This window comes from Neodiprion lecontei, chromosome 2 (assembly GCF_021901455.1).
Source record: "Neodiprion lecontei isolate iyNeoLeco1 chromosome 2, iyNeoLeco1.1, whole genome shotgun sequence".
NCBI classification, from domain to species: domain Eukaryota; kingdom Metazoa; phylum Arthropoda; class Insecta; order Hymenoptera; family Diprionidae; genus Neodiprion; species Neodiprion lecontei.
In genome coordinates, this window is record NC_060261.1 from 14,962,800 (window position 1) to 14,981,706 (window position 18,907).

The window sequence follows — 18,907 nt, forward strand, 5'->3', positions numbered from 1 at the left end:
TTACTTTCTTACTAAAATTGCTAATGATTTGCAACTTCTCATTACTTTTTTTTTTTCTAAACAATATGAATCTGGCCCACAGTTTCGACTGTTTGGAAAAATTCATAGAATACACATATTGCATAAAATTAGACTTTCTTCTATCGACATATAGATTAGTCAATCAATTATTATTATAAATATCATACATAAATAGATAAAATGGTAGGACATTTATCGTTAGTAAACAGTAACTCTCTAAATAAAATTCTCTCGTTGTTAGTCAGAATCAGGGACATGTTTAACGTGATAGTAAACTTAAAATAACTAGCATTTGTAGTAAAATGGCATCTCATTTACACCTATAGTTTTATTACACTATTTCGATATATACTAGCAAAAAGCTTACACAGATACAGATAAGTGCTTAATTGTAAAAGATGACTGGAATTTTGCTAAAATTTTATTAATAATTAGTTGTGTGTCCTGATTGAAAAAATGATTAAACACCTATGAGGAAAGTATTTTTTTAACAGTCTTATCATATCTATATGTCTGTGCATATACCCAGATAACATTTTAACTTTTTGTGAGAATTCATTAAATAGTACAATCCTACTCTGACTGTAACAACAAACTGTCTATAAATAATTTAAAATCATGGTTCACTAATTAAGTGATTTGAGCTGTGCTATCGGAAGTCGCATTCTAACTACTGTACAAGTGATACAGGTATCGCCGAATCCCTATCTTTGTGCATTTTCAACGCTGTGTGTAAATGGACTAATATGATTCAAATGCATTTTTTTCATAGCAGTAAACCGACAGACACTGATTGTTATCTGGGTAACGGTGAACTGAATTTTTTAAATGCTGTACTGTTACACTGAGAGTTCGGACATCGATCATCTGTGAAATTGATTTGAACATTTGGAATTCATTCTTCGGCAACGTATTCTTTAGGGAAGAATCCAACTTGATCGCCTATTTTACCTTTCCACCAGCCCCTGGCATCCCCTTCCTTACTGAGCACAACTACTCGGCAGCCTCGACGTAGACTCAATTGATTTGGTTCTCCTCCTCTAAAGTCAAACAGTGCCTTGGCTAGAACTCGCCTAAATGGCCAGAGCAATCGCTGATCCAAATCCTCAAAGTTTTCGGCAAGTGAAGCTCGCTCATAGTACTCTATTAGTTCGACAACACTTTTAAAAAACCGCGATTCGCTTAGATAGTAATGCACAGCACCATCAGCTTCACGTTTAAACACCCTTATATGCTTCACCCTTCCATATGCCCTGAAATAGCAGGATTAGTACTTATTTATTACTGTAACACTGTTAAATGTATAATTAATACTCACTTAATGCTAAGCGCATAGCTAGTTTCATTTCCAACACGAGGCTGCCCTGCACGTCGTACTCTTAGCATGTAGGTACCATCTTCACGATGTTCCAACCTTGAAGTTGCCGTGTCCCTGCCCATTTCACCCACAAACCACAGTTTCGGAGACAAGGCGAGTTCATATGGTAGCGGTGGTGGCATAGGCGTGCAACGACCCGAATACATAATGCATTGCTTATGCACTGAGAAACGGCAAGATGTGCATCTGTATCCCTGTGAACAGTTTCATTGTCTGACTGATCACATTTTAAAATTTCATCGGTAACATTTTTTACCTCGTTTTAACTCATAAGAAGTTAGTTATTTCAGAAAACGTGCAATACCTGAAATATTCGACCCTTCAGAAACTTCCCGCAGTGCTGACAATATTGCGCAGTATCAAATGTGGTCAGCTTGAATTTATGATCTGTTGATTTGCAGGCGGCTGGATTAATGTTGTCCATTGCTTCTCGTAATGCTTTGATCCATGCTTTCTTTTGATCATCAGTTCTGGCGTACAAGGTATAGGCAGTGTAGGCTTGCTTGTGAACCAGCAGCCATTGGTAAGACCATCGAGAATCACGGCCCATGGTCCGTCTTTCCATATGATCTTCCAATCTGTAGTCATCCAAACGTAATGTTTCCTTGTAGCAATACTGATCTCCTCTTTCTGCTTTGCAAATCAGTACCACTTGCTCAAAAACAAATGCCCATCGTGCCTTCACCCGCTGGTCGTTGTGAGCTTTTACCTGTAGACAGAAATTGAATATCCTCAAGGATCAATGAGCTCCATCATTTGAATAAAAGTAAAGAAGAGCGAAAAAACGTTTAGAAAATTTACTGCAATGTTATTTGCGCCAATGATAGTGAACACGAGTGAAACAACAGCCCTACTTTGTATAAGAAACGAATCTGATGAAATTTGCATAAGACAAGCTCAGATATCAACAATTTGTAAAAAGTTTTACAATTGGAACATTCAAAATGAGCCAACTCTGGTGTTTATCAAGCGATTCCATCATTTTTAGGCTCACTTTGCTCGCTGGCGAGCTTCCTATGAATTTTCTGAAAAACATTCAAGTAATCGTACCTTAAAGTAAAGAGATAATGCATAAATGTAATTGTTGACGAATATCTGTCCTAGCATACTTAGATAAATATATATTTATGCAATCAGGAAATAACTGTTCATAAATTTTGTTTTTAGCGATCCTACGAGATCTCTATGGTAAACAAAATAAATCCAACAACATTGGAAATTTCATAGAAAACACCAGTTTTATTGTTTCGAACGTTCTAAATATAAAGCCTTTCCTCAAATTTTTAATATCCTACCTGTGTTATTCGAATTTGCTCCGATTCACTTACATTACTTCATACAAAAGTTGGTTCGTTTGTTTTCAACATTATTAGTGCAAATTGCGCTGCTGGAAACTTTTTGAAAAGTTTTTTCTGTTCACGTAATGTATGATGATGTGACAATCTGGCTGATTCATCTCAAAACTGAGGTTTACGATTTCTTTATAACCGTGTAGTGAATTTGATAAGCGTAAGAAGCATACCTTCAGTTCTCCATCTTTGAGCAAACGCCCGTAATTCTTAAGTTGTGTATCCTCTGTAACATCCCAGCCTACGATTGAAGCTTGAATATCTCTGATGAGATCCAGTGTGTCCGAATCACGCTTTACTTCGTTTATGTATTGTGCTACATCTACCATAGCTTCTCTAGCTTTCTCTAATTGTCGCCGGTCTTCGATCCATTCACGAGGAGTTTCTTCTACTAATTTTTGTAACAATAAGTGGTATTTCAGTATCCTTTGCATCGGAACTGACAATATGTCGAGGAGTTTGAATCTCCCGTTATTAGCCTCTTCCTGGCATCTCTACAGACAAAAAAAAAAACGATCAGAAACTTGAATATCCAGAGACAATGATCCCACTGACTTTACATGATAGACAACTTACGATTACTACTTCATTGATGAGTTCGTTGCGACAAACATCTCGCACTGTAATTTGGGCTAAAGTCAAGTTGGCACAGTAATCACCATAAAGTAGAAACTTTTCCCGCCAATCTAAAAATATTCTCGCTAAGTCTGCTCCGTTTCGGGCAATGCGTAACTTGCTATGAAAATCTGTGTGAATTATTGATAGTTCTTCTATCCCAAAGAAAATGCATGCTGAATCTTCTGGACGAAGAAGTGGAGACAAAGGGCGAGCGAAATGTCTCAGCAAGTTTACCAATACTTCAGAGTAGTTGCGTTCAGTTTCGACCAATTCTTGAACAACGTAGTCACGCTTTTCACCTCCAGATGCCGGCACCCCCTAAACACTCACATCAATGTATTAATCAGTGCACATAAAGATAAAAGCGCAGAAGTTTGGGGATTCATAGCAATTCGATATGATTGAAATAAATTTACATCAAGATATATCCTCGGCATGCATATGTTTGTAAAAAGTTTGTATGCAAAAAAAATGGCCGCTATTCACAATGATTAAATAAAAGCTACACCTGTTGTGCTAGATTCTCTATTTGTATTACATATTTTCGAGGCTTTAAGTATCCTACCAACCTTTAATTCTGCACTTGAATTTAAAGACCCTGGTTGAAAAGATTGGCAGTAATTTTACAAGGGGGAACTAAATTTATATGACCTCAGGTGATTGCAATACTTTAAACGGTTCTGCATTGAGTAAATTCGAAAGTCATCTAATTAGATTGTATTTTCAATTGTGTCTTGTGAAGATTCAAACTTTCAGTCGAAGGTCGAGCTAATAAGAAACAAATAAAAACCTGTGTGGTACTGGTAGGTGGAGGCATGTGTAAACTACAGAGGTCCTGGTAAATTTCTTCGCTTTGAGCATGGCTGCAGAAAACACCGTAGCCATCTTCTTCCTCTACAGGATCTCGGCTATCCCCCCCAACACCTGCTTCGTTACCCTCGCGCCTTCTAAACCGTCGGCGTCGACCCTCGTCTTCTCGCCTTGCGTACAAAAACACAAATAGCCATGCATCTAACTATTGCAACTAAAACCTCTGGCAAATTTAAATTAAACTCTATACTACAAACTCAATCAGAGCAAGAAATTGAAAGAGGTTGGATGGTCAAAAATCGATAGTTTTTTTTATTAATTTTACTACAAGACGATTGTACATTGGGTATTTGTCAAACTGTTATTCAAAAATATTAGAATTATAAAAGAAAGTGGGGATGTCGATGCTTGATTACAAATCGTTTCAGAATGGTTGAAAATTTAGTACGTGTGTTTCATTTCACTCTTCGATGGCTCATTTTATTCAGAAAACTATTTTACAGAAATTCATCGACAACGATCAACAAATAGCGCCATTAAAGAGACTATTACAAAAAAAGAAAAGAAAATAAACGAACGAATGTTATAGATTTTTAACCACTTGGTAGTGATTTAAAATAAAGTGTCGATACTTCAACATTTGTTCATAATGCCAGCATTTTCTTTTTCTTTACTTGAAGAGATCTTCCTAGCTTACGAATATGATAACAGCTATGATGTACCCAATGTACAACTATCTCGTAATGAGATTAATAAAAGCATATTCGGCGAGTGAACCGCAACAACTCTTTTCCACTGATACACAAATCTAGCTAATGGATGTTTAGAAATGAAATCACAGGAAGAGTGTTGGGTAGCAGAGTATAAAACACGTACAAAAAAGAAATTGACATTTTGCATATTTCAGTTCACATATAGTATGGAGCGGAACTCAATTTTCAAATTTCAGGCTCACTTGTAATGACATTATTTTACTTAATATTCAAATCAAAGTTTAAACGACATATGTGTATATTCTAACTCTCGGTAAATGATAGTGCGTCGGCTCGTGTGCATCCATGTTTTTTTGATGAACTAGGCTTGATCGGCGACCGCCGATCTTGATATTTGTACGTGGAATGTGGATTGATAATAGAATGCATGGTAGATCGAACTACAGTCTGATGAAAAAATAAGGGCTGAAAATAAAATCTCCAAGGTAGATATGACTGTGGAGATTTTTCTTTTTCATATCAACACTCTTTTTAAACGAGTAAAACGACATATACCTCCTCTGTGGAAGGCCAGTCGTGCTGAGGGGTGGTCGAAAAGCACAGTAGTTCCTGATAAACTTGGGACTCACCTAGGTCCACCCCTCTAGGTTTTATGGTAAAGGCCACTACCGCTGCTGTGGGGCTAAACCCATGAACAGTGATTACCAAGAAGCTATTTTTTCACTCTGATAGATGAGCAAAATAACATCGTAACTCAGAGTTTGATTCAACATCGTCGTATGCAGAATTTATTCAAAAACGTTGGTTCGCAGAATTTGGTTCAACATCATCGTATCTCAAATTAAGATATCGTGTATATTATTGAAGCTACACCATTGTGGGATGCATGACTGTTGAAAAGATATTGGCATTGGTTGTCTCGTGACATGTGATTAAGATTCGATATTCTTTCCCATATCATATCTCAAGTTTGGATTATAGTTACAATGGTTCCCTAACATACTCAATTATTTCCATGAATTTCTGACTAATGACCATTAATATATCATCATGTTCAAGTCGATTTTGAAATTTTGAAGCTGATGGAAAAATTGGAATCTGCTTCAAATAGGTCATATTTTTCGGTGTATGACGAAACCTTAACAACATTTTATGATTAACCAGCACTAATATTTTTTCAAAAATCACATGCAGGCATCGGTGGTGCAGCCAAAGAAAATGATGTATGCAAAATTTCAACTTCAGATACGATGTTGTTGAACCATATTCTGAAATACAACGTCTTTGAATCAAATTCTGACTTACAATGCTTTGAAAAAAATTCTTTGACACAATATTTTTCCGCTCTGCTATCCACTTCATTTATACCCGACTGGATCCATTTCAAATGATGCACATAGGTTGATGCAAACAGGGGCAAAGTGGTGAACTTAACTCACAAATAATCCACTTAGATAACTATCAGTCACCTAGTTTTATTCGATAGTGAATGCGATTTATGTCATATCCGTACGGTTTGAAATGGATTCAAATTGAGCCCATCAGGTTTACTTTAGATATTGATTAGGAGAGAAGTATAAACAAGCTTTTACTCACCCTACTCCTGCACTTTGCAAGTCCTTGTAAATATCTTCCTGCGATCTATCACGTCCAATAGAAAAACCTCTGTAATAAGAAATTGCAAAAAGATATTAGATATCTGAAAGACAGATCTTCGTTATGTAGCTTAACTGCGTAGGATTTCAATACTTACTCGATCCCTTTACGGCGTAATCGAGGGCAGATGGACAGTGCAGAAAGAGTACACAAGACACGATGAAAGTTAGACAAGTCGAACAGCATGGAAGGTTCGAACAATTCCGATTCGGAGAGTCCAAACACAGAGGAACAGGCTGATAGGAATATCTTGATGTTACGAAGGCAAAGGAACTGGGCCAGTTGAGGCTTCTGATTCACATCTTTCATGTCCACGCAACCCGGATCGACTGTGTTGAGCAAATTGCAGAGCAGTACGCCGTCCCGTAGAGTGTAAGCCAGGTCGAACGCTGTTGCACTGGGCCAGTTGGCCTTGTGATCGCTCCGCAGTGCGCCGCACCTCGTCAGCCAACTGGCACACTCGTGCCACCCATTGCTTGGGTCTGCATCGCTGTCACCGGTATTCATTTTATCTTAACAGTCCTGCTAATTGACTGAGAGGTAACGTGTCTACCACTCCTCAGAGTTTCACGTCAGAAGTGTTACTCCCCATTGTAACTTCTTGTCACAGTCACTGTAGGCCGTTCTCCTCATTTACGACTCATCATAGTTTCCTCAACATCATTCTTATTAACATTCTGACATTAATTTTAATGACGTTTATTTCCTGTACTACTTGCAGTACTTTTTCCTGGTGATTTCACTACCATGTACGATCGTATCCTGACGTTTACTCCTCTATCACGCCATTTTCCTCAAACAATTAACCTTGTTCGTTTTGGACCGTTTTTTGATACTTTGCGCATCCAAGGGCAAGATGGGCTCCACTTTTCAGTCATTGTATTTTTCAGCTGCTGTTTCTGCTCGATGCATAGATTCCCTATTTTATCGGTTACTCTATTGGTTGAAAACTACCTCGGAACGTTTTTCAACCAGTTATTACGAAGGTCTGAGGGAATTGCTTATACGAACATTAGCTCGCGCATGTCCGTGATCGGTTTCTTGCGTCTACATGTGGTTACACCCTTCCGCGCAGTTCAAATATTCAACGCAGTCTTATTTCGGAGAAACAAGGTCACAAGCAGTTTATGTACACAATTAAAATTCTTCATTTACGTCAATTTTATTTCATACAAAACAAGTTGAACTACATTGTGGATATATTACAACTAATTTAGGCTAATACCAATTTTGTTGGTATGGTAATTAGTAGGAGCTGGGTTGGAAATTACACTCCAAACACACTGCAGTGTTTGGAAATATTTCTAGTCTAAGCGCGTTTCATGCTCTGAATTAACGAATTAATGACAACCGAAATGATAGCGAAGTTTTTACGAAGTCGCAAATTCCAAAAAAATTCATGTACTAAACTTGGTCAAGAATGATCAATAATCAGATAACTCATTCAGTTTCTTGATGCTTGGTTGGGTGGTGTAGATTCCAAAACGAACATACTGAAGAATTTTGATTGTAACCCATCACATCTTCGTTAGATATGTAATTTTTGATCCGGGAGTTAATCTGTAAATTAGCAATTTCCAAACTACACAATTCCAGAATAATCCGTTAGGTTTCGCTGGAACATCATCTGCATATATGAATAATATGCAGGATTGAAATATTCTCCACAGTTCGAAAATATCATTTATTTTTGCCAATTAGCCTGCGGAGAAAGTTGCATAAACAGAGTATAATTTCCGAACTCGGTAGCTACAGTAAGAATATTGTAGAAGTGGCTCGGTTATAATTCTCATAACCATTAAATTCGTACAAACAAATTTATATTAAATCCAATAAGGGCTTGTAACATTAATCTCTTCGTTGCCTTTCCTTCTCCCTAGCAAGCTCAGTTGCGTAATCATAAGGTGAACTCCGCCTGAAATATAAGATCGACTTAATTGTAAGGATTAGAAGACATGCTGCATATGCAATTCAATTTCAATAAAACTTTATTTTTCAAGTGAGCGGTTTGATTCGGAATTAAAATGTACAGGTATTACCTATCCCTGTGCCTGTGACGGTCACGACTTCTTTCTCTGTGATGTCGATCCCTGCTGCGACTCCTTTGGTCCTTCTGTTTTCTGAAAGATCGCTCCCTGCTGGTAGAACGTCTACTGTGCCTTTCTCGTTCCCTATCTCTCTCTCGCTCTCTCGGTCGCTCCCGCTCCCGCTCTCTCTCCCTTTCTTTATCTCGATACCTATCTTTACGGTCTTCTCGGCGTTCCTCATTAGACCTGAAACAATAATTCCATCAAGGAAGTAGCCATAGGTGAATTTGTGTGCAAAATAACTAAGCATACAGTTCTCAAGTGATGCAACTTCCATATTCAGCATTAGAAAAAGTATCTTAATGATGAATCCACAGTTAGGTCTGAATTAAAAGTTAGGAAAAAGAGAAAACGGTTGAATTGTTTTTTTTCTGTTTTCCTTTGGTGGCAACGATTCATCTTTTAAGATGCTTTAGAGTATGACCAAAACAGGTAAATGACAGAGTTGTACAAGTTCTTGTTTGTAAAGATAGATACCGATGCATCTGTATAATTCCTGTATCATATCATATAACATCATCTACCTGTAGCATCCCTCTAATCTCAAATGCAGTGTAAGATATGAAAAGAATATTCAACTGGACTACATTTAAAGGACGCATTTAATGGAACTAAAATAAAACATGGGTAATAGCTGATGAAAGGAAAGCTTATTTTTCTCAACAAAAATTTAAAGTAATTATAATACTTAATAACGTGATTGTAGTCATACCACGTAGACGCACCTGGCTCGCCAGTGGCTCGCTCTTTCAGCCTCTCCCCACTGTGCCTCATTATCTGGTATGTGTCTAGGTTGTTGATTTCGTACCATTGTACATCCACCTCTGTTGTCTTTCCTATTAGTATTATTACTATTGTACTTTCCATGATTATTCAGTGTTATGGGTGGCTTAGCGTTACGCGTGTTCACAGTTTGTTGCGGAAACCTTTCCCCTAGCTTTTGTTCCAAGTCTTTTTGTATTGGCACAGGTATCCGTGGGAAAAGCGTTGAGAACCATTCAAGCTTGGTTAAAAACTGTTTCAATATATCACCCATCTTCATCACTTGACCACCTCCTGCTTTGACGTCAATTTCCTCGGCATCTTCCAGGTATTCATCATACCAACTGAACAGATCAGCTGGTGGTTGGGTGTATCTGAACGTGTCATTACCAGTAAACTTGATCAGTAACTTTAAAAATTGTTCATTAGCAAACACGAAATATTGCAAAACTGATCGTTTCTTCTTCATACCTGATATACATGAAACCAAGGGCACGAATGTACGGGGAGTCTGGATGATTGATGAGCCCGTTCAACTGTTTCCTCGTTAATCGTAGCGTGAATAGTTTGTACAGAAGACAGTAAGCTGTCGATACTATACCTCCTGCTCCAACGCCTCTAACCTGCATAAACCGCTAAATTTGCACACCCTTAAGTCAGTTTGTAACATTTGGTTAATCTAAAGTAAGTGAACAGTTTGTAGGGAAGACAGTAAGCTGTCGATACTGTCCCTCCTGCTGCAACGCCTGTGACCTGTATAAGCTGTTAAACTTGTTCAACCTTAAGTAAGTTTATGAAATTTGGCTGTGCAAAAATAAAGTAATCGAAATGCAAACATCGTTTTAATTGGCCCTAAAAACATACTCACGCCTCCACACATGCCGGTCTGGCCTGCTGTCTTTCGACTTCCTTTTTCCCATGGTTCCAGATGCATTACTTTGTAATAAATTTCGTCGATAACTTCATGATAGGTTTTCAGCTCGTACAAATTTACTTTGAAGTAATGCGACGACTGTATGTTTGTCAATATCAAAGGATTCAAGTTCATAGATCTTTCGTTGCCCCATAGTGGCAAAACGTTGGACTTTTTCTCTTTTGGATTTCCTTTTCGATCTTCTTCACATCCACTCGAATTGTTCCATGGAGATCCTAAAATGATCAGGAGGAGCACGATTTCTAATTTTTACTCAGCAATTGCGTGGTAATGGAGGTGTAATATGGAGATGAGTTTTGATAGAGGTTAAGAAGCAAACCATATCGGTACAGCTTGTCTATTTTGAATAACTGAACTGAGAATGTTAGAGCAAAATTGATAAACCAATTCTTGTAATACTGTAGTAAGCGAAAGGAAAAGAACCAAACTACTTACCATCATTCCCCTCTGCTTCTTGAGTTTGCATGTTACTCTGCAGATACCGCAGAAGGTTTGTAGTTTATGAAAGAATACTATTTCTACGGCTTAAAAGAATCAACCGTCAACTTTACCGACGTTAATTCAGTCTGCTTACAACTTACAACCACAATGTTTACGAACTGCAACTCAAACTATTTTACCTCATTCTTTCTAATCACGCATTTGCGGAAACGAGAACGTCAACGCCTTCGAGCATAGATAAAACAGATGCGGTTCAGATAGCTGTGTTCTGTAAAAATGATGTAGGCACTCTGGGTGAAAGTGAATTCGTTTAGGCTTAGAGCATATATTACCGGAGGTAGTCTCGCGTGTACAGAAAGTGCAGCGGAGGACTGACAATGAGATAAAGCAGTGTGCCACGTATACATATAACCTGTCTTTCTCGCTCTACAAGGTGGTTTGCAATCAAAAGCAGAGTGAGAGAAACGGAGTATCCAGGGTAACCCGGGGATATATATCTCGCGCTCGCTCTCTTCTCTCTCTCTTTCACTACGGTAAGTGGTCAGAGAACCAAACTTCGCCTGACGCCGCATGTTACGGCAAACCTCTAAGCATTAGATCGCGTTGTACGTAGTTTACGTTATATTTTCACTCGGCCGTTGAGACTATAGAGATATATGAAAGAGAGCGTAAACCGCACGATGTGAGTGTCCCGTGAATGGATTTGAATCGGTTCTCTGAAAGGCAGAAGATAATAATATTCTCTCGCCCTCTCTGTCACTCTACTCATGGAGTAGGGGCCACGAGAGGGAAAGAACAGTCAGACAGGCGCGTGCAGCTACCCCCACTCTACGGGAAAAGCAACAGAGAGAGCGGGAGAATTATTATGTTCTGTCCTTCAGAAAACTGACTTAAGTCTCAACTAAACGCCGTGCGGGATCAGTCGTTTCCGAGCAATCGGACCGAAATCGCGTATTCTGAGTATCGGTTCAACATTCAGACCGCGTTCTTCAGGTTGTGTCTCGTTGTTCGATCAGTGTATTTCCATCATACTCATCTGTGAATAGTACACGAGGAGCAGCGTGTAGCCTAACGAAAAATCAAGTTACTGAAATCAAAACATCCTGCGAACGTTGACGGTGAACTTCGTGTCCCGAGTTTTCATTCTTTCATGTAACTTCAGATTTCAGTGATGTCTATTTTTGTGTCTGTGCGCCGAGTGTCAATTTTACTAGTTTTTTGGCTGATATTCGGCAAATGCGCAGTTGTATTGTTAGTAAGTTTATTCAGTCGATTCAATCAGATAGCTACAGCACAAAAAGTGAGCGTAGAATCGAGTGTTATTGCGGTGCGGATTTTTGGATTATAAGAGATTATTGAAGATCTGAATAATGTGAAAGTGCATCGCGTCACCAATAAACCTGAGATGCTACAAGAAATGCTACATGTAAAAGTTTGGAGCAGCCCAGAGCCCAGGTAACAATACTTAATGAATTATTAATTGATAATTCAAGATAGTGCATTTAAAGTCTAACTTTTGTTCTCGCATAATAAATGCATTGCATAAATATGAACCTGGGCAATAGTAATAACCAATTTGAAAACTGAAAAGCCAATTTGCTAAATTAATCCAAGTGTTCTCTTTTATTTTTCACAGATTTAAGCAGAGACTTCCAAGTAACTTTTCTATTTCTCGGCAATGTTGGTGAGTTTGCACGTCTTGGGTTATGGGTATTTCCCTGGGATTCCTGTGTCACGTGGCGTGGCGGTAACAAATGTTGAACGAATCTTTGATTTCTTAGCTGCATGGATAGGCTCATTCACGATCACAACGTGCTTGACTTTCAGTCGAATAATTTTTTTTCGCAATTCAATTTATCGTAGCTTACTTACAGTAGATATTTTGCACGTTGCTAAAAGTGGAATGAGCATCGCAACAGGTAACCATCGCTTACTCGGCACTCGCGAGATCGAATTGTGTTTCGCAACTGATGTAATAATCTACGTTAGAATTTACCGATGATGCCGTTTAAGTGGTGGGTTCACCTGAGGTTTCAACGTATTCAATTATTCACAATACTGTTAATTCGATAAAATTCCAAAGCCTGGCATAACGTAACGTAATCAAATTGCATGTTATATTATATATCATTTTCAATCTTTTAACAGCCAACAAGTAATGATCAACTGCAGGTTTAACTCACTTAGAAAAACGCTAATTGGCATACAGAATGTTTTTAATCAATTTTAAAAAGTGCCAATGTACCGATAGTCTGCCAACATTTACTAAAATACTACATACAATACTAGAGTTGGCGGGATACAACCGCGATACTGTATTCTGAGTGGACAGACTACGATACAAAAACATTTTACTTCCAACAGGTAACCAACGAAAATGTAAGTCAGTGACCACGGCGCAAATGATGAAGAATGATGTGTGTTGGAAAAAATGGACAATCGTTTAGATCGAATATAGGTAACCGGATAGGTAGGTGGATGTTTTGAGATCCGTCACGGGGTTTATACATGTGTGCGTGAGTCTCTCTTTTCCGTTGGGTCGTTCCGTTGGGAAACAGGCAAGGGTAGGAAGGTCGCGATGTACCGTGATGTTACTAACTTTTGTAATCCACAGTGTCAAACGATCACAGACATTTTTTTCCCAAACGACTCCATATTCGAGTCTCTCAACCGTTTATAAGCATTTGAATATTAATGTGATTAAATTTACCATTTCTTGTCACTCTGCAACCATTTTTCAATCGTTATTCAATTCAATTATTCAATCCCTACTGATCATTATTCCATTGAATTGATCTCTGTGATCGTCTGACTGGGCAAAACGCATCTCTGGACCATCTATCGCGTTCCGTGGTACGCTAGATGGGGAGAGATGTTGAGCCCGAAGACTTCGCGTCGAAGAGGACCGCCGGCCGTCACGCCACACAATAATGCATGCCCTTCAACCTCCCTCCCGATTTCGATTCGATTTTTAATCTGAGAACAACAAACCGCATGGCAATGTATCTAATTCAAAAAGATGCAGATGCGGATTGGATTTCTACAGAATTTGTGGAACAAGTCCTAGATAATACAAATTTTTTGACAGTTTAATCAGTCGCGCCTTTTTGCGCGTACAGTAATCACGAGAATTGGACGCAGCCTTTTGCGCGTAAATTAATAACGCGCATCAGACACGTTTTTTTAAGCTTCGATTTTGCAAACCGTATATAAAAGAGTTACGCATTTTCGATGTGCTGATCTTTCAGCTCTTCGGTTAATTTTTTTACAAATAATGAAAGTTTTCAAGTTCCACGGCGCCTTTTGCGCGGAGACTTTTCAGATATGAGAGAAAGCGCGTCATTTGAAACCCGGCGCTCAACGCGCAGGTACGAAAATCTCGGTAGTGTATTGTGACAGTGAAAAATTTTGGCGTAAGTATTTATGAAATATATCTTAAATCTACAAAAACACTCGTTCAACTGATCGTATTATTTTCTGTTTCAGGACAACGAAACCAATTTTTTAACAAATGCATTGAGAACCATGGAATGTTCAGTCGGAAAAGATATTCACTTTAATAACTCAAAGCTGAAAGAGTTATTGATTCAAAAAATCTAGAATGTTTTCCATTCATCAATACAATCAATAATCGCAGCAACGAATATTAAAGCGAATATCATGTTGAACTCTACCCATTTTTGTTAGTGTATGGACTTACGAGATTGTGCTAACCATACCTTTGTCTGTTTCAGCTACACAAACTTTTTATCTGTTTCTGCTAATCAAACCTTTTGTCTGTTTCAACCAACCGAACCTTTTGTCCATTATAGCTAATCAAACTTTTTGTCCATTTTAGCTAACCAAACCCTTTGACTGTTTCAGCTAATCAAACCTCTTTCGTGTTTTAGCTAATCAAATCTTCTGTCTGTTTCAACTAATTGATTTGTCTCTTTTACCGTTCATTATATTCTTTACTTATCTAAGCTAAGTATATTTTTGTCTGTATCGACATATGTCACTAATTACATTTTCAGATAATAGTTTTTGTTGATCCGATCGAGTTAGATTAGCATTGTTGAATTTGGCCCAAAGGGATTTGCGTACTTGAAAAGTGCACGGCGTCCATACGGTATTACCATGTGTGAATATTTCAGTCTGTTCCCGTTCGTCATTCCGTAGGCATAATAATATTCGACTCTGCACTATCTGGGCACGCACGATGAGCGATAGTAACATGAGTTTTCGTCGTTTTTATGTCCCGACCGCTTATCGAATTGAGTTGCGCCTCCAATATAGGACATTTTCGACTACGAAAAGTCCTATAAGGCTATATATCTTCAGTCAACGGTAGGGGCATTTATATGTAAGCTTCAGTGCCTCTTATAGGAGCGCTCAGTCTATCTTTATAAGTCTATGGGTAGGGGTAGCTACCTGCAGTAGTAAATGTTCCAAGGTAAGTCCACTTGCAATTTGGTAATTATCCGGGAATCTACCAATCGGATTCTAGATTACGGTGGAAATAAGCGTTAGGTAATATTCCATCAGAAGGTCACTGTACGTTACCTATTATTATTATTATTGTTATACATTAATAAACTAAGTCACCATCTATACAGCAAAACTTCTCTAATCGACATCTCTTTATAACAGACAAGTTAGAAATTCCTGGCAAGAATTTATAATGAAAAAAATACTTCCTAATGACCGACACTTGCCTATATAGCGGACAAGACTTCCGGTCCTGACGTTGTCCGCTATTGAGAAGTTTCACTGTAGTAGGTACTGACCGCACTGACTGATTCAGCTGCTTTTCCAATTATCGAATGTATGGAACGCAGTCTATAGCTGATTTCTCACTCACAGCAAACATCTGGATGCATAGCAGCAGCGAAAATAGTCTGATCGGTCGATGATTCTGGTGTTTTCATCAGTATCTTATGTATTGTATATACATACATATATGAAAATTGCTGTTCAAAGTAGAAATGAACCTACCTTCTACAGCAGTTGGTTTTGCTGCACATAACAGAAGCCTTCCCGTCGCGTACGTAGCAAGCAGCCAATGAGAGCATTTTGTTGTTGCTACATGCAGCTGTTTGCTACACGTGAAAATTGCATCTTAAAGGCTAGGTTTTGGCCGTGTTCGAAGTAACTGACAGTACTGTCAGCAATCTTTCATCTCTTTTGCGCTTCTAAGTTCGTGAATAGCTCTGACTCTGTCCTAGGGTATTTTCAGTACTGTCAGTCAATTTACGAACACGGCCTCTTACATACAGCATACAGCTGAATGCAGTCTGCTCTGATTGGTTAATTCACCAAAGTCACCATTTGGTGATTATGCATAACCATTTGGTGACGTCTCATACTTGGTGATTTTGCGAATTGACCAATCAGAGCATGCTGCATCCAGTTGTTTACTGCACGTGAAAATCCAGTTGAATTGGGTAAAATCCTTAAATAATAGATATGGCTCACATGGCACTGGTCACATGGCCGAAGGCCGAAACCCGTATGCTTCATCTTTTAAACGGGTTCTTAGGATAATGTCGTAACAATTTAAAAGCCGAAGAAAGAACAAGAAGGAAACAAGACAGAAACAATGCGGATTTGAATCTCTTTGAATGGGTTGCAATACATTAGTTAATACTTCCATATTAAAAGAATGGCGGCACCTAAGTGCCGCCGAAAACCTTGTAGATATTATGGGTTTGTTAAGTTGAACTCTTGAATGATGAAGCCAACGCGCTTTTTTAGATCAAGGTAAAGTTGTGGTCAATTATTATAAGGTAATACTATTACTTTGCATTCTGTAGAAATGTCTTTATTTGATTTTGATTACCATGAAACTTTTTGAGGTTATAATCTACAACAAATCCCTATAGCTTTGAAATATTTTTTTTTACCTACAGATGATTGGTCGACGCTGTGCTCTCATTGCTCTCGGTGGGCTTTTGGTGCTTGTTTTGACAGTAAACATATACTTTGTACGAATGATAATTGAAGACTCTCCACATAAGCGTAACACTAAATATCCAGAAAATTCTGACATCAACAAAATACAAGAACAGGGCGCTGTTGTTACAAAAATGAAAATTAACAAGGGTTCGAATGTACGTACCTCGTCGATTAATGCAGAAAAGAGAATCAAACTACAAATGAGAACGCTGCCGTCCAAGTACTTCAAGCCAAATGCCAACCATACTTTACTTTTGGATCGATTATTAGCAGAGCTGAAGATAGTGCCAAACGTACAGGAGGACATTTGGGTTATACCTCAACGTAATGTTAGTATTTTGCTTGCGAGCTGCTATGTGTGTATTTAATTATTCAGATTGTACAGCTGACGTTTAAATACCATGAAACTCTTCTGGTACACAAGTGAATAATTGAATGTCTAAAATCTTTTGATGCAAGCAATAGCTGGCTAAAGATATACATAAAATATTCTTTCGCCGACCATTGCATATAACTTATAATTTTGTAGTGGCCAGACGCCGATCACCTAATTCCACCTACAGCCCCTGAACTTGGGACCATTTTACATGCTCTAAGAACATCCAAAATCACAAAGGCAGAAAATGCATTACTGGGAACTCAACTAAAACTGATGCTTACTCTAAATCATGGTGTCAAAGCATTGTTCAAGCCAATGTGGTATAATAGAGATACTCTGATCAAAGGGCCAGTATATCACGGAAAGGATAGGCACAACGCGGAAGTTGTTGCTTTTCACTTGTCTTCTCTATTGTCTTTCAGACGGGTGCCTATTTGTGTCATACGAAAATGTAAGTGAATTTTATTTCCTGCACTTTTCAAAAGATTGAAAGGTGCAGTTGCATCTTTGTTATTCTATTTATCCAGTGAAACTTAGTGAGGAGATCAGAAAACAGGCATCAACCGAGTTACTCAATACCATGTACCAGGAAGGGAACAATATTTGTTTCTATGGAATATGTCATTACTGCTCACCTGAAGATCCGATCTGTGGCATAGATGATTTGTTAGAAGGTGTGCTGATTCTATGGTTGCCAAATGACTTCCAACTCTCCAAACATCGGAATCCTTGGCAACGAACTTACAAAAAAAATAAGGCTGCTGCATGGGAGATGGATGACAACTATTGTGATAAGGTTAGTTATTCTCTGGGAGTGTTGTTTGTGTTTCACTATTTCTTTCAAAAAGCATCCGTGGAAGATTTTGCGTCATCAACAAATCTTTTCAATTTCCGTGTTCAGGTCAAGGGGACAAAAACCTATTCAGTTAAAACTTCTAGCAGACTGCTAGATTTAGTGGATACGGCAATTTTTGATTTTCTCATGGATAATGGCGATCGTCACCACTATGAGCTTGTTGAAGCTAACATTCATAATCCGGCAGTTCTGCTTATTGATAATGGAAAAAGTTTGGGGGATCCAGATGTCGATCATTTTGATATATTGGCACCTCTGTATCAGTGCTGCCTGTAAGTAATCTGCATAATAATTTCATACCTTTCATCAAGTTCTACCAATATTGAGGATTAAAATTCAATTATTGGCATTACAGTATTCATAATACAACGTGGAATCGACTAAAACTACTGAGTGGTGGTGCTTTGAGTAAATCCTTGAGACAACTTTTGGAGCATGAAGCAAGATTAGCTAGTGTTTCTCTTCTGATCACAGATGCTCACTTGAATGCTATGGATAGAAGACTCTTAGCCGTATTTGCAACAGTGGAACATTGTCTGAAGCAAAATAAGTATCCGTCAAGTGTAATCTTGGACCACAGGTAGTTTGACAATTAGTTCAAAGACAAGAAAATCTAACTTGAAACGAAAACTTCCAAACATAATGGAAAAAAATGTCGTAGAATAGCTTTTACAATCGAATTCGACATTTTTAGCGAATTATACACAGTTTTCGATTACGAATTCGAAGGATATTTTACTGTGAGTGTTTTTATTGTCAAAATACAGTCTTAGAATGCTTAGTATGCTACATCCTACGAACATGTGGTATATACTTGTAAGTTTATGAATAAACATCGTGTTTTCTGAATAACTCGCACATGTCTAATTGAAATTAAGTAAGATACACGGTATTCGAGATTGTTTGAATATCATCTAGGAATCGGAAATAAGAATTTTCGTACACTGTAACGTACGGAATGCTTCC

The 18,907-nt window shown here is 38.2% G+C and overlaps 3 protein-coding genes across 5 annotated transcripts; 1 reads left to right on the top strand and 2 right to left on the bottom strand.

Annotated features, from left to right (window-relative positions):
• Window positions 1–57: 57 nt before the first annotated feature.
• LOC107225203 (protein vav) lies at window positions 58–7,418 on the bottom strand. Its single transcript, XM_015665584.2, has 8 exons — window positions 6,643–7,418; window positions 6,486–6,554; window positions 4,157–4,346; window positions 3,325–3,684; window positions 2,922–3,242; window positions 1,704–2,108; window positions 1,340–1,593; window positions 58–1,274 (listed from the first exon to the last, which is right to left on the bottom strand). Exons 1-8 carry the CDS (start codon window positions 7,050–7,052, stop codon window positions 917–919), a joined length of 2,367 nt encoding a protein of 788 aa, XP_015521070.2. The 5' UTR covers window positions 7,053–7,418; the 3' UTR covers window positions 58–916.
• A 268-nt stretch (window positions 7,419–7,686) lies between these two features.
• On the bottom strand, window positions 7,687–11,118 carry LOC107225205 (pre-mRNA-splicing factor 38B). 2 transcript variants are annotated; one of them, XM_015665586.2, is made up of 6 exons: window positions 10,764–11,113; window positions 10,263–10,543; window positions 9,866–10,017; window positions 9,358–9,768; window positions 8,585–8,818; window positions 7,687–8,460 (listed from the first exon to the last, which is right to left on the bottom strand). In XM_015665586.2, the coding sequence occupies exons 1-6, from the start codon at window positions 10,792–10,794 to the stop codon at window positions 8,394–8,396; spliced, it is 1,176 nt and encodes a 391-aa protein (XP_015521072.1). In that variant the 5' UTR covers window positions 10,795–11,113; the 3' UTR covers window positions 7,687–8,393. The 2 variants fall into 2 exon arrangements, with proteins under 2 accessions (XP_015521072.1, XP_015521073.1); XM_015665587.2 differs by lacking the exon at window positions 7,687–8,460 and having other exon boundaries at window positions 8,681–8,818; window positions 9,345–9,768; window positions 10,764–11,118.
• Window positions 11,119–16,204: 5,086 nt separating this feature from the next.
• Window positions 16,205–18,790, top strand: LOC107225196 (glycosaminoglycan xylosylkinase). 2 transcript variants are annotated; one of them, XM_046730805.1, is made up of 6 exons: window positions 16,205–16,537; window positions 16,661–17,035; window positions 17,236–17,536; window positions 17,613–17,881; window positions 17,987–18,213; window positions 18,297–18,790. In XM_046730805.1, exons 2-6 carry the CDS (start codon window positions 16,661–16,663, stop codon window positions 18,523–18,525), a joined length of 1,401 nt encoding a protein of 466 aa, XP_046586761.1. In that variant the 5' UTR covers window positions 16,205–16,537; the 3' UTR covers window positions 18,526–18,790. The 2 variants fall into 2 exon arrangements, with proteins under 2 accessions (XP_046586761.1, XP_015521061.1); XM_015665575.2 differs by having other exon boundaries at window positions 16,205–16,511.
• Window positions 18,791–18,907: the final 117 nt, after the last annotated feature.

Excerpts from the sequence above, each read along its gene's own strand:
- LOC107225203 (XM_015665584.2), bottom strand. The coding sequence starts at position 7,052 with ATGAATACCGGTGACAGCGATGCAGACCCAAGCAATGGGTGGCACGAG. Across the intron at positions 4,347-6,485 it reads TTGCAAAGTGCAGGAGTAGG|GCGAGAAGACGAGGGTCGAC; the intron begins GTGAGTAAAAGC and ends TTTGTACGCAAG. Across the intron at positions 1,275-1,339 it reads AGCTATGCGCTTAGCATTAA|GGCATATGGAAGGGTGAAGC; the intron begins GTGAGTATTAAT and ends CTGCTATTTCAG.
- LOC107225205 (XM_015665586.2), bottom strand. The coding sequence starts at position 10,794 with ATGCAAACTCAAGAAGCAGAGGGGAATGATG. Across the intron at positions 8,819-9,357 it reads GCGAGCCACTGGCGAGCCAG|GTCTAATGAGGAACGCCGAG; the intron begins GTGCGTCTACGT and ends TTATTGTTTCAG. Across the intron at positions 8,461-8,584 it reads CGTCACAGGCACAGGGATAG|GCGGAGTTCACCTTATGATT; the intron begins GTAATACCTGTA and ends CTTATATTTCAG.
- LOC107225196 (XM_046730805.1), top strand. The coding sequence starts at position 16,661 with ATGATTGGTCGACGCTGTGCTCTCATTGCTCTCGGTGGGCTTTTGGTG. Across the intron at positions 17,036-17,235 it reads GGGTTATACCTCAACGTAAT|TGGCCAGACGCCGATCACCT; the intron begins GTTAGTATTTTG and ends ATAATTTTGTAG. Across the intron at positions 18,214-18,296 it reads CCTCTGTATCAGTGCTGCCT|TATTCATAATACAACGTGGA; the intron begins GTAAGTAATCTG and ends TTGGCATTACAG.